Source organism: Lynx canadensis, chromosome B1 (assembly GCF_007474595.2).
Source record: "Lynx canadensis isolate LIC74 chromosome B1, mLynCan4.pri.v2, whole genome shotgun sequence".
Lineage (NCBI taxonomy): Eukaryota > Metazoa > Chordata > Mammalia > Carnivora > Felidae > Lynx > Lynx canadensis.
Window position 1 is genome coordinate 35,013,687 of NC_044306.2, and position 14,371 is coordinate 35,028,057.

The 14,371-nt window shown below is 45.8% G+C and overlaps 1 protein-coding gene across 3 annotated transcripts in view; it reads left to right on the plus strand.

The window, feature by feature from the left end:
- The first annotated feature begins 438 nt into the window (after positions 1-438).
- BIN3 (bridging integrator 3) overlaps positions 439-14,371 on the plus strand; it is a 43,025-nt gene continuing 29,092 nt past the window's right edge. Inside the window, exons 1-2 of one of the 3 annotated variants that reach the window (XM_030312408.1) lie at positions 462-518; positions 4,392-4,452. Coding sequence is in view for 1 of the 3 variants with exons in the window: in XM_030312406.1 (XP_030168266.1) it covers positions 511-518 (8 nt within the window). In the remaining 2 variants the exon portion in view is untranslated. Of the gene's footprint in view, positions 519-4,391; positions 4,453-14,371 lie in introns of those variants that run through there. The other 2 variants (XM_030312406.1, XM_030312407.1) reach the window with 2 other exon arrangements.

The following is a 14,371-nucleotide window of genomic DNA, read 5'->3' on the forward strand; positions in this document are numbered from 1 at the left end:
TTGTTTCTTTGTAACAGGTAAGGCATGTGCAGGGTACAAAATTTAAAAGATATTAAAGACCATACAGTGAATGTAAGTCTCCCCAGACTTCAGATGACCCCATGGCTCCTTCTCCCATCAACAAATACTGCTACTGTCTCTGGATTAGAAATCTCTTTACAGACAGAAAAACTGAGGCAATAACAAGGTTAAGAGGCACGTGTAGTAAGCGAATGAGAATTTTACAAGCCAGTGTCTCAGGCAGAAAACGCACCCGGGGGTTCCCACGCCGCCGGCACAGGCTGAACCCCAAGCCCCGTGAGGCAATACCCCAGGTCGCGGGCCGGGGCAAGTGCGCGGGACGCCCGCCGCCGCGGAAGGGTTAACTCCCCGAGCCCCGCCCACCCCCGCCTCTTCCGGGCACAGTGGGCGGGGTTCACGTCACTTCCTGGAGACTGGCTGAATCCGGAAGTGATCCCTGAGGACCCTGTAGCGGCCGAGGACCCCGGCAGCAGGGCCAGGTTCAGGACCATGAGCTGGTGAGTGAGGCCGGGACAGCACAGCCGCTGGAGCCCCAGGCCCGCCGTGCGCCTTGCCCGCGCCCACCTGAGTCCCTTCGCCCCCGCTGCCTGCCTTGCCCACACGGACCCTCCACCCAGGGTCGTTCGAGGGCCCTTCCTCCGGTGCTTTCCCGGAGGCTCCGTCTGTCGGCAGGACTCACCGGGATATGGGGCGGGGGATCTCCTTGGCCTGGAATCCTGCGTCTGTTTCCTGACTCTTTCTCTTCCAAGCTCGTCCCGTCTTCTCCCAGCTGCTTGAAGTGAGGAACTTTCCCGTCTCCTCCTCTTGTAAATATCCGCTGAGGTGGAGTAAATGCCTTCTTTCTCCCTGTGGGCATCTTTTCACCGCTCCCGCGGCCCAGAGCTGTAGCCCTCGCTGGCAGTCTGGGCCCAGTTCACTGATCAAACAGCCACTCGCTTTCAGATGACTAGCCTTTGCACCACTTAACAGTCTTCAAAGGACAAAACTTGCTTCTCTTTTGGAAAGGTCCAGAATTGAACACCCACACCCACACTCCCAGTGTGGGTTTGGACTAGTTTTAATCATTTCCAGGGCCATTACCCACTCACTGCTTTCTCTTGAAAATAGCGGTTGGTAAGCTTAAACATTATGGGGACTAGCAGGCCATGAGAAAAGATGCTAGGAGTCTCAGAGATGTAGAGTCACGACTCCAGAGTTGGAAGGTACGTTGCTATATGTGCTAGGTTCATGGTAGATACTTCATAATATTTAATGGTTGATTTATTTTGTAAGACTCGGTTTGCCCAAAGGGCCTTACCTTCAGGCCCAAGGACCTGCATATCCATAATGCGAAACCTCAGAGGATCCAGCCGTAGTTTGCTTGTCTGAATACATTGACCCCACCCCCCCACCCCCACCCCCCGGGGATGTACAAGATGAATCAAACCTTTTGGAATCCAAGGTCCATTAGCATCGGGAACATGTTTGCCACTCTGTCCTCATAGTCTAGCTGTTTCTTTACACAAAGTAAATGTGTGATAACTAGTCATGAACGAATGAAGATAGTAGAGTATCCTTCAGGAAGGCTCTTAACGGGCTCACATTTGACCATTAGTGGAGACTAAGCTCTGGCGACAAGCAGCTAATGTCAGTCAGTGTTCAGGACAATTCTGTAATACAAAATTTAAACCATTTCTGTCCCCTCCTCCCTCCTGTTTCTTAGACAAAGATTGATGGACAAACGTTAGACAGGTGGTGCCTGCACACGAGGGCAGCCTGGAGCAGTGCCCTAATAAGCCCCGGTAGGAACTGCTCCTTTTCCCTCCACCTTAGCTCCAGGAGGCCGATACGGGGCTAGAGCCTTGAAAGTTAGCTAACTTTCCCATCTTGTTATAACCTAGTTAACAATGGGCAAAGTGGCAATCCTTCAGTTCCCTTTCCTAGAGGAATTACTTCCTTAAAATGTCAGCCTGGGTCTCCCAGCCTCGTGATACAGATGTCCTCTTGCCTGCTGCACCTTGAATCGTTGGAGTTCTCTTGCTTAATTTTTCAAGGTAAGAAAGCAGGAAGTTCAGATGCTTTTTATTGCTTACATTGGCATTTACAAATTTAAAAATAAATTGACCTTTTCTTCACAAATCGGGAGGAGAACAGAGCCCAGACCAGAGTAGAATATTCTCTTGGTGATCTGAGGCGTGCTGTTCCCACCCGTCTTGAAGAAGCTTTTTTCTGAAAAAGTAGTAGCCTATTTCCTGAGGTCTGTCAGGCTGCAGAGAATTGAAATTGACAACTAACTGTTCAGCAAAAGCTGCGATTTTTATCCTGTAGAATTAACTTATTAGTACATGTGCAGCTTGGCACCTCCTTGGACTGAGGGTCAGAACCAAAAGGGCGGCTTTGTCCCTCAAAGCTGAGATTCCTTTTTCTTCTTCTTTAGAGGGCGACTACGTCATCTCTTACGTGGACCCTGACCCTATCTCCCTGAGAGGGGAACAGCACCGGCGCCTGGGCACACAATCACACTCAGTTCCTGGCTCAATGGCTGGCAAAGGGACCAGGGCTGGGTCCTTCTGATTCACTCCTGGAGTGGTTTTCCTGCTCCCAGAATGAATCCATCCATTCATCCAAGACTGGAATTCTCAGTGGGGGAAGAGACCAGAGTGACGTAGAGCCATCATGGGAGGCTGATGCCCAAGGTCGAGTTCACCAAGCACATGGGGTATGCCAAGCCATCACTGAATAAGGCCTAGGGGCACTCAGCCCCTGGTCCCCAGAGGGTAACCATTGTTCTGGGCTAGGCCAGGCTTTCAAAATGTCACAGTGAGAAATGTCCAATATTGATGCCCTTTGCACACTGTGGATTTTGCATGAAGAGTAAGAGGTCTTTGTTCCCCGCTTCCTCTGTGCATGCAGCCCGCCCACCCCGTTTGTTTTGTGGGTACCTGCTGCCTTCCTGTTCATCTACCCATGCATTCACCCACTGACCACCCACGTGTCTTTAAGCCAGGCTGTCCAGTGGTGTGCCCTGCAAGGAAGGAGGCATTTTATGTTCATATGTCAGATCACTGATTCACCATTTGGGCTTACGTCAGGTGCTTCCCTCTCCTCTCCTTCCGCTGGTCTCCTCTCTCTTCTTATGTGTATGTGTCTTTATTATTGTATGGAGGGAGAATTCAACAGAATTAAGAAGAATCTGGCTTATTTACCTGGCTTCGCTGTCTTCAGGGGTTATAGCCTTCCCTGGAACCACATGCCTTGATGCTCTTTGGGTTCAATGTCAAGGGAAAAAGTAGTCCTGGAGGAAATCTTCCTATACTAGGGATCCAGAGGTTTGACTCAGAATGAAGGAAATTAGAGTCAGTGCAGATAAATGTGGCTGGGAGGTAGAGGGCTGAGTTCAGGTTCTGGTTCCCTCCTTCACAGTGTGGCCTGGTCAGGCATTTAACCTTCCTCTGTCTTGTTTTCTCCACCTCTGACATGGAATGGATAATCCAAGCTGACGCTGCCACCCAAGCCTGTTGTGAAAAAAATGGAGACTATGCAAATATGATTGTTTTCTGACTCTTCTGGGCTCTTTTACCTCTGTCTGCCCCTTAAATATTGGTATTCCTTGGGACCTGTCCCCCCACCCACCATGTTCTCACCGTATATGCCCTCCCCATCATCTTCAGGATAAAGGCCTGACTCTGGGCCGTAACCTACAAGGCCTTTCTGGATCTGGCTGTCCACGTTACTCCTGTGTCTCAGCTTTCCCTGGCCTCTCGTGCCTCTTCCCCTCTATATGCATTGTTCCTCTGCTGCAATGCCCTTTGCTCCCACCCCTCGCCGCCTCATCCACCAGGCCAAGGTGCACTCATTCTTCCAGAATAAGGGCAGGCTTTGCCTCTTCTGAGGGTCTCCCCTGAACAGGCCCCCACACCCCACTAAACTGAGCCGGGTCCCCTTGCTCTGACCCTCATTAGCATCTGGACTTGAATCGTTGGTTTACTTGTCAGTGACCCCCTAGTCTGCAAGTTACTGAGAAAGGGACTGTGGCTTGGTCATCACTATATCCCTAGTAGTATTCCCAGCAATCAGTGCATGTTTACTGAAAGTATGAATGAGCACTTTTTTTTTTCCATTTCCTGGCTTGCCTCAGCTCAGGAAAAGTTTTCAGATAAAAATGTGCAGAACCTATAAGCCACTTCCTCAAATGAAGAGCCTCTAAGCGTGCTGTTGTTAAATCAAAGAGGGAAGAATGGCCTCAGCGCCTCCCTGAGGCTGTCTCTGATTGTTCTCTCCCCTCTCCTCTCCACCCTCTCCCCAAACTATCCTCTTCCGAACTTGCATAGAACTCCTGTAGCACTTCCACATCCTTCCAGGGACCAAAAACGTGTTCCTCTCCCACACAGACTCCGTGGCGGCAGGATCTACAAGTTCTTCACGTTTGTGTATGCGCACTGTTTGCACATAGTAAGTACCTAGTCAGTAATTGTTAAATGAAGTTAATGGACTATAAAGGAAAGAAGGTAAACTGCTGGGTTAGTCTGAACCATCCATTCTGTTTCAAACATGAATCTCTTTTCCCTCTAGTATTACTCTTGCTATCATGCATTCGTATAGTGCTTTTACCTTTTCAAGTTACCTTCCCATCCATTATCTGATTTCGTCCTCACATCTACCCTTGGCAGTATGCAGTTCGGGTCTTATTATCTCCCTTTGACAAGTTATTAGAATTCACTCACGGAGTACCTGGGAGAGCTAGAACTAAAATCTGAGTATTCTCAGTGCTTGAAAAGTGGAAGACCATTCCCAAGCTGATTGGGTCCCAAAGGATGCTATTTTACTTTGCTGGTCTGTATGAACACTACCAGGTTGGTAGTGAATTACAGGAAGTTGTCAGTTTTCACATGTAAAGTGAAGAGGAAGTCCTGTGTCCTGCAGACCTCCAGGTGTTCTGGACCATGTCAGCTTTGTGGTACTCTGAGGCCTCCCCGCCTTGGGTGGCCCTCCCACTCACTTCGGACAGGGCAGACTCCCCCCAGGCTTTTTCTTCTATACCGAGCATGGTCATGCCCAGAAGGCAGGGACCCCCTTGAAGAGCCTGTGAGACCCTCTATTTGACATTGCTTTGGGCACAAATGTAAAACATCTCACTCTTGTTCCAGCTGTTTGTAATGAGAGGGGAAGGGGCTCTTTCCAGATTTGGGAGTAGTTGGAAAGAGGCAAGTATCTTGAATCCCACAGCTTCTTCATCAAAGATGTTTTCTTCTGTGTTACACTCTTGACGTACATGTGTTGAAGTGGCTTTGGAGTTGGCAGTTAAGCTGTTGCTTCCCCGAACCCACTATTTTGGTAGCTAGTCCATTAAACAGGACCCAGTATAACATGTTGCACACAGATAATGCTCAATAAAATTTTTGTTGATTTAATGCTCATTGAACATTTATAATGTACTAGGGCCTGTGCTGATACTTAATACTGGTGGACAGTCAGAAGGCTGTAAGAATCGATACTTATCGTCAGCCAGTGTCTGGAAAGTGCCCGGGATTCATAGGAATGACAGCCAATAAATGTTGGTGTGGCATTGTCAAGAAAGATTTCAGAGGATGTGATTTGTTACAGTGGGGGGCGAGGGGTCCACATTAGAAGAATAGTGTGGAAAAGGTGTGTGGAGACGGAATGCATCAAGAGTATTTGGGGTGGACGGTCAGGAGACCAGCTTGGGTTTAGCAAGTAGTGATTTGGGTAGAGGCTTCGTTGATGGCAGTTGGGGCCCCACTGTCAGTACTCTGAGTGCCATGCTGAGGGACTGACATTGAGCTTAAGCTTTTGAAATTTGAAGGTTTTGAGCAAGGAAGTGGCATGGGGAAACCAGTGAGTTAATCAGATTAATTTGGCAACAGTCTGTACTTCAGGCAAGAGGAAGAATGGAGCCAGGGGCTAACTTGGACAGTGGCTTCCAAAACTTTTTGACCACAACTTGCAGTTAGAAATACCTTTGAGGGGCTCCTGGGTGGCTCAGTCAGTTAAGCATCGACTCTTGCTCAGGTCTTGATCTCAAGGTCGTGAATTCAAGCCCCGTGTTAGGCTCTGCGCTGGGCATGAAGCCTAAAAAAAAAAAAAGGAAAAGAAAGAAAGAAAAAAACCTTCATTATTGCAGCACACGAAAACATTTATACTTCAAATAAAAGTTTCACATGGTATATGTGTGATGCATTCCTATATTTTCTATTATGTTCGATTTCATTTTTAAAAGAATGATGCATTTCAATTGATCCCATGTCTAATTTGGACCCAGTGTGTTGTGGGCAAACACAGTGGAATAACGTATAGCGGTTTACATGATTGATGAGTGATCCCATTTAGAAACGCACTGATCTAGGTGTTTATTACAAATATTCAGGCTATCAGCTAATAGCTATGACTCCGTGTTGTTGGTTTACTTAGTTGTTTTTCGTGGGTTATAATAAGAAATACAGAAGGGGCAACTATGAAGAGCACCAGCCATGTACTTTATAAGAACTTAATCCATAGATGTGAAAAACGTCATCACTTTATAGAAAAGAAAACCCAAATGGACAAAAGCCTATACCAAGATGTTGGTTTCTTAGTAATCGGGGAAAAGCAGATTAAAGTAACAATGAGATGCCATTTCACAGCCATCTGGCTGGCAAAAATTTTAAAGTCTGGCAATGCCAAGTATCTAAGGATGAGAATCAGGAGGAGCTCCCATCCACTGGCATCGGGTGCAGGGTGGCGTAGAGCGTGGAGGTAAAAATTGACACAATACAATCACTTTGGAGATTTCTACAGTCACCCAGAGAAACCTGAGCTCTCCTGCAGCAGGTGAGTGCAGGGGAGTATTAGTTGCTTCATTGTTTATGATGTCCAGCCTATATGTGCTGTCTTTACATAATGAAACACGTAGTCAAAATGAATGAAGTGCAGCTATATCTATCAACACGGACAAATCTCAGAAACAGAATGCTGGTCATAAAAAATTAGTTTCAAAGCAATACATTCAATATTGTGCTATTTTTATAAAGTTCAGACCTATAAAACCATACTGTATTGTGCTCACGGATTTAAACAAATGTAGTGAAAGGGTGAGAATAATACATACTAAATTCAGGGTCGTGGTGACCGCTAAGGTCATGAGGAGAGACAAGGAAATGGAATCAGACTGCATCAACAGTATCTGAGCTGTTGCGTTGCTTAAAGAGTAAGATTTGAAGCAAGTGTGGCTCAGTATTAGAAACGCGGTAACAGTAGGTGAATACAGGAGTATTTATTATGTATTCTAACTTTCTGAGTGTTGGCAATATTTTATAATACTCTCTGTTAACTTTTGTCATGCCTAGCCTGACTGCCATCACGACTAGAGCTGACCTCACCGCTCATAGCAAGGGAATTATTGCCTCCTATGGCCGGTAGATGAGGATGTCCCAAGACAGTGGGCCTAGGAGCGAGTTTCCGAGTTTCCATCTCAGCCCTCCTCCTCCTCCTCCTCCTCCTCCTCCTCCTCCTCCTCCGGCCTGCTTCCAAACCTTCAGCAGATAAGAGAAAAGGTAGACTGAAAGCTCTTTGTACAATCCTTCGTTGGTAAGAGACAGAAGTGAACATGAGATTAGAGCTCGTGCCTCAGAAGCTAAACAACTGGCCCGGCACTTCGCAGTCTGTGGGCATCTGAGCCACCGTGGGCCCATCAGCATGGAAAGCAGTCCCCTGAGGCTTGTCTCCGGCTTGTGGATTAAGCAGAAGACTTTCACCTCGCAATGCCTTCTGTTTCCCTTTTATAACATGGGAGAACCCATTTTCTAAAGAGCTACAAAATAAACAAACAACCTCCCTCCCTGAATTGCCTTCTTTCCTCCCTTTTCTTGACCTTTAGATGCTCCATCAGCCTCCAGACTTCTGTGACAGATCCTTTTACTACTTGGGAGGAAGTCCCCATTCATTGTTGGCAAATGGATTCACTTGGGGGGGCCTGGCAGTAGCTGATTGCCCCCCAAACAGAAAAGAATTGTTTCAGGTTTCCTAACCATACTTACCTCTGTGTAACTGAGTGTGAGCCACCCCCTCGGGCCTCAGTTTGATCTTCATCATCAAAATATCACCACCACTGCCTTTACTGCCAGTACTTACAGGCTGCTGACCTACGACAGGATCTGTTTTGAGCACTAAACTCATTTGGCCTTCACGGCGACCCCATGTGATAGCTATATTATTGTCCCAGTCTATAGACAGGGAAACTGAGAGACAGAAAGGTTAGGTAACTTGTCCGAAGCCTCACAGCTGGCGGCTGGCAGAGCAAGGATTTAAAGCTAAGCAGTGTCAGTGTGGCTCCAGAGCACGCCCCTCTATCCAGCGCAGTGTCTCTTGTGAGGAATACAGGAGTGGACCGCTTTAAATGAGCGGATGTTTCTGAAGTACCCAGCCCAAACCAGCAATAGTAGATGCTCCATAAATGGTCACTTTAATTGGATGATTTCTGTGATCTCACGTTCTGTGAGATCACACTGACCATTCTGTGATTCATTCTGTCTAAACTTCTCAGAGGTCAGCCTGGGGAACAGTGGGGAAGAAGGGATCACAGCTGAGCTGGGGGACCGTTCTAGTCCAAGTGACAAGTCAGCCAAGTCACAGAGTCATGCCTTTTATTTTTAAACACACACATACCTCCTTGGACTGGTGGCGAGTAGGGTAGTGTGTGTTGCTCTGGTTTTGGATGTGGCTAATTTCGAGGAAGGACTGCGGTGGGGGGTGAGAGGGGGCGCTGTGGTCAGAGGTGCTGGAAATGGGTATTTTGCAGCTCAGTTCATTTCCCCTTGTGATGGGGTCTCTCACGTCCTTGCTCAGGCTGAACTTTGTGTGGCCGGTTGGCATCATGGCCAGCTGGCCCTGCAGAGGGGATGACACCCAGCAAGCAGCTGTTCTGCCGGAGCCGGCTGCCTCTCCCCGGCAGCCTCTCCAGAAGCCCTGTCCGGGCCCCCGGCTCTCTGTTCTCTCTCCCAGTGTCAAGGTGGCGATAGCCTTGGTGGGGCCTCAGACCAGGGAAGGCAGTGACCCAAGGACAGGGTAACAGAAGGGCCGGGACAGGGGAGGGGCTTGTCCTTCCAGCCTTCAGAAGCTGCTGCCTCTCGCCCACCTTCCTGCTCTTGCCGAGACAGTGACTCAGGCCCAGACCACTCCCCGGGGAGCCAGGATTTCAGCCACTATCAGCTGCCGCCTACTCTTTGCTCAGCCCTCCCTCCGTTCTCACCTCCCTCACCTCCTCCCTGCCCCCAAAACTGTGATCCATCAGAAAGTGTGGGGTGGCATAGACTGAATCATTTCAGGGTTCTTGCCACCCCCAAGCCAGGCCGAGGCTTATTCACATTCAGCAGAAACGAATTCCAGAGGCCAAGGTGAAGACCAGGGAAGAATGTGTAGGTTTCAGCTTCTTTCCACTCATCTTTGTAATGGAAGCAGAGGACTCTCCAAAGAAGGCGGGGCTCGAGGCAGCCTGCTGGGGTGACCAGGGGATCCCCACCCAACTGCCATCTGGGCCTGCCTCTTGTCTCTGCCTCTGCAGCAGAGGGGGTGGGGAAGCAAAAGATTGAGAAACCTAGCAAATTGAAAATGCAAAAGAGCTGTTTTTGTAAATAGACATTACACAAGAGCAGGAGCTTTTTTGGAAAGGTTTTACTGAGACAGACAGAATTAGCCAACTGGCATCGTGCTGCTAATAGAGATATTTACTGTTTGAAAAAGTGTATTTGTAGCTTTGGAGAACATCCTGTTGACTTTTCTTTATTGTGAAAGTAAATCTTTCCCCCTTTCCCTCTGTATACATAGAACTTTTTTTCTGTTTTGAGGTGGGGCATGTTGGGGGTTGGAGGAGAGTATGCTTGAGAGAACTGCTCTCTGCATTTTGTTGCTCAGACCAAAATATCCCTGCTCCTGCCCTCCGGTGCTCATATTTACGGAATGGCAAGTAGAACCAAGTGAGGAATCCTACTCCAGAGGCCGGGAGCTCAGAGCCCTCTTGATTTCTTCCAGAGCAGAGACATCCTGTGGGGAGCAGGCCCTGTCTTCTCTCCGGACCTCTGCTTACCCACCGCATGCCAAGGGGAGAGCCTAAGGAAAGCTGTGAGGAGGAGGGGAACTGAGGTCCCGAGGCCCAGTGAGCCTTCCCGGGTCCTGGAGGACTGTCAGCCTCGACCCACCACCCCAGTTGGGCCGAGGAGCCGCTGCGATGCTGTTGCTCTTGCCACACGCCTTCCAGAGCAGCTGTCTGTCCCGAAGAAGTGCCTAGTGCCACAGGGGGAGATCAGGGAGGCAGTGGCAAGAAGAGGCAGAAGAGCGGCTTGAAGGGTGGCTGTTTTGCTCTTTCTACTCGCTTTCCCGTCGCCACCTTTGACTGCTTCAGTGGTGGTGGGCCACCTGCCCCGGTTTTCTGGCCCTTTCTCTGACAGAGGGGAGCATATCGACCGTTTGGCAGCCTTGGAATAAGCCCAGGAGACTCTTCTCCCTTCATATTTCCTCTTAAGCTCTTTGAAATGTCGGTTTTCCCTAAACCCGCACTCTGATAACGTCACCTGGCTTTACTGTGGACGCCAAAGGCCACCTCCGTTTCCTCGGTCTCCACGAGTGCACTTTCCCCTTTTTAACTTTTGTTTGAGTCGGATAAGGACTGGGAGACCCAAAGACAGTGATATTACCTTTTATTTGTTCTTTCTAAAGCCTTATCTGAGAGTAATTTTTTTCAGGAAACTTAAATTAGAGTATGGTATTATATAGGGCCCTTGGAGCCATGTACTTGTTTATTTGTTGAATCATTTATCCAGTGTTTACTGTGTGCGCAAAACTAGACCATGAGCTCCATGAGATCATAGAATGAGTTCGTCTTGTTCATCCTGATATTGCTAGAACCTAGCAGAGTCCTAGCCATAAAGGAGGCCCTCGATAAATATTTACCGAACATCCATTCAACGAAAGGTTGAGAATAACACTGTACCTTGTACGGTACTTACAGGAGTTGCAAAGAACCGTAACATTCAGTCCCTGCACTTGAGGGGCTTATGTGGCATAATCAGAAAGCAAGATGCATACACAGCAAAGCTAGTTAACCTGACCCTTTACCAAGCAGAATTTTCTTCAGTAAGGAAGCAGTGGCTCAGTCTTAGGAAATACATTCGCACAGTTCATCACAGTACTGGGTCAAAGAGAGCAAACTGGTCATCTAAATGTATGCTGAAAAAGGCACTGTGATATAATTTAAAAATCCAATCTTTGTGTCTTTTAGGAAACTAGAAACAAAAAGATATTTCCTTGCTATTAGAAGTCTTTCTGAATGGAACCAGTAGCCTTCTTCCTATTTAATAGTGAAAGATCAGATTCGAACCATTCTTACTAAAGTCAGAAACATTTTTCTCCAATTTCTGGCCAATGCTATAACACACAAGACAAGAAGTGGGTATGAGACATTGAGAAAGAAAAGGGAAATTTTATCATTATTTTCAAGTGATAAGACTTGTCTATTTAGAAAATCTAATTCTGGGGTTTTTTTTCCTACCTGAGTTTCTCAGGCTATATAACTTAAGTATATAGGTGTGATGAATGGTTTCAGGGTAAATATTTAATACCCAATGGCTTTCCTGTGTACCAGGCCAATAAAATGAGAAAGAGAATTCCATTTGCAGTACAACCAAAAATTAAAAATCTCGTGGAATGTACCTAAGACCTGTGTAGGGCTAAAAATTTCACATGTAAGTGTTACTTTGGGATCTTGGTATTAAACAAAATAAAAGTAGAGGACCTATATGGAAAAACTCTTAAGACTAAAAGACCGAATAAAAAGACTTGAATAAATGGAAAGAAATGTTATGGCCCTGAATGAGCAAATGTAGTATTTGTAAAAATGTAAGATCTTCAGAAGTTAATCTATAAATATAATGCATTTTCAGTAATAAGTATCTTGATTTTGGAGGGGGGCGCACCACCTATGATTTTGAGGTTCATCTTAAAAAGTAACACAGGGGAGGGGCGCCTGGATGGCTCTGTCGGTTGAGCTTCCGACTTCAGCTCAGGTCATGATCTCATGGTTTGTAAGTTTGAGCCCCGCGTCGGGCTCTGTGCTGACAGCTCAGAGCCTGGAGCCTGCTTCGGATTCTGTGTCCCACTCTCTCTGCCCCTCCCCCACTTGTGTTCTGTTTCTCTCTGTCTCTCAAAAATAAATAAATAAATAAATAAATAAATGTAAAAAAAAGTTAAAAAAAAAAAAAAGTAACACAGGGGCACCTGGGTGGCTCAGGAGGTTGAGCATCCAACTCTTGATTTTGGCTTAGGTCATGATCTTGCAGTTTATGAGATTGAGCCCCATGTCGGGCTCTGCACAGAGCCCTCTTGGGATTCTGTGTCTCCCTCTCTCTCTGCCCCTCCCCCCCAAATAAATAAACTTATAAATAAATATTAAGACAAATTAAAATAGCCAGTAAATTACCTGAAAATGAAATGTAATGAGAAGAGATCTGTTTGTCTAGAAATTAAGAGCTGTTATAACCCTAAATAATTAAATCTGTGTTACTGGCCAAAGAGTAGACAGGTCTGTGGTATGGAATAGAAGTATTTAACCCTAATAAAATGATTTGTCAAAGATAGTTTATTTTTTAGATTATGTTAAAATAACTAAACAACTGGCTGGCCAACATTCAAACTCTAAATGGAGTGATGATTTAAATATAAAAAATAAACCACTAAAATTCATATGAAAATGCAAGGGACACAGAGTAGCCAAAACAGTCTTGACCAAGTTGGAAGGCTCAATACTTCTCAATCTTGAAACTTACAACAAAAGTCCAATAATTAGGACATTGTGGTACTAGCATAGACACGTAGATCAATGGCATAGAATTAAGAGTCCAGAAATAAACCTTTACATTTATGGTCAGTTGATTTTTTTTTTTTTTACAAAGATGCCAGGACAGTTCAATGGGGAAGGAATAGTCCTTTCAACAGCGTCAGGACAACTGGATATCCACATGTGAAAGAATAAAGTAGGACCCTTACTTCACACCATATACAAAAATTAACTCAAAATTGATCAAAGACCCAAATGTAAAAGCTAAAACTATGAAATCATAAAAGGAAAACATAGGGGTAAGTCTTCATGACCTTGAATTTGGTAGAGAATTCTTAGATGTGATACCAAAAGCACAAACAACAAAAAAATGGATTAGACTTCTTCAAAACCTAAAATGTTTGTGCTTCAAAGCATACCATTAAAAGAGTGAAAAAAAAACCTCAAAAATGAGAGAAAATATTTGCAAATCATATATCAGATTAGGCACTTGTACCCTAAATAAAGAACTCTTACAGCTCAACAATAAAAGAAGATGGGGCACCTGGGTGGATTAGTCAGTTAAGTGTCCGACTTCGGCCCAGGTCAGGATCTAATGGTTCATGGGTTCAAGCCCCACATCAGGCTCTCTGCTGACAGCTCAGAGCCTGGAGCCTGCTTCAGATTCTTCCTCTCTCTCTCTGCCCCTCTCCCACTCATGGTCTGTCTCTCAAAAATAAGCAAACATTAAAAAAATAATAATAATAAATTTTTAAAAAGACAACCCATTTTTAAAATAGGCAAAGGGTTTGAATAGATGTTTCTCCAAAGAAGACCTACAAATGACTGCTAAGCACATGAAAAGATGTTCAACATCATTAGTTATTACAGAAATGCCAATCACACCACAGTGAAATAGCCCCCAGAGTGGCTAAGATAAAAAAGACAATGACAAGTGTTGGTGAGGATGTGGAGGAATTGGAAACTCCATACACTACTGTGGAAATGTAAAATGGCGCAGCCACTTTGGAGAAGTCTGGCAGCTCCTCAGAAGGGTAAACGGGTAAACGTGGACTTACCATATGGCCCAGCAGTTTTACTCCGAGGTATATACCCAAGAACAATGAAAACATATGTCCACACAAAAATATGTACACAAATGTTCATAGCAGCAGCATTCATAATGGCCAAAAAGTAGAAACAACCCAAGTGACCACCGCTCAATGAACGGATAAATGGATAAGTGGATGTGTGGCTAAATGTCGTGTATCCCTGCAATGGACTATTATTCTGTGATAAAAGAGGGATGAAGGACTGATACATGCCCAAACATGGATCATCCTGGAAAACATTTTGCTGATTGAAAGAAGCCAACACAAAAAGCTACTTATTGTATAATTCCATTGATATGAAATGTCCAGAATAGGCAAATCCGTAGAGATAGTACATTACTGGTTTGCCTGTGGGCTGGAAGGAGAGGAGAAAACGGGGCATGATGCTAATAGATACAGGGTTTCTTTAGGGGTGATGAAAATGTCTTTGAAATTAGATCATGGTGATTGTTGCACA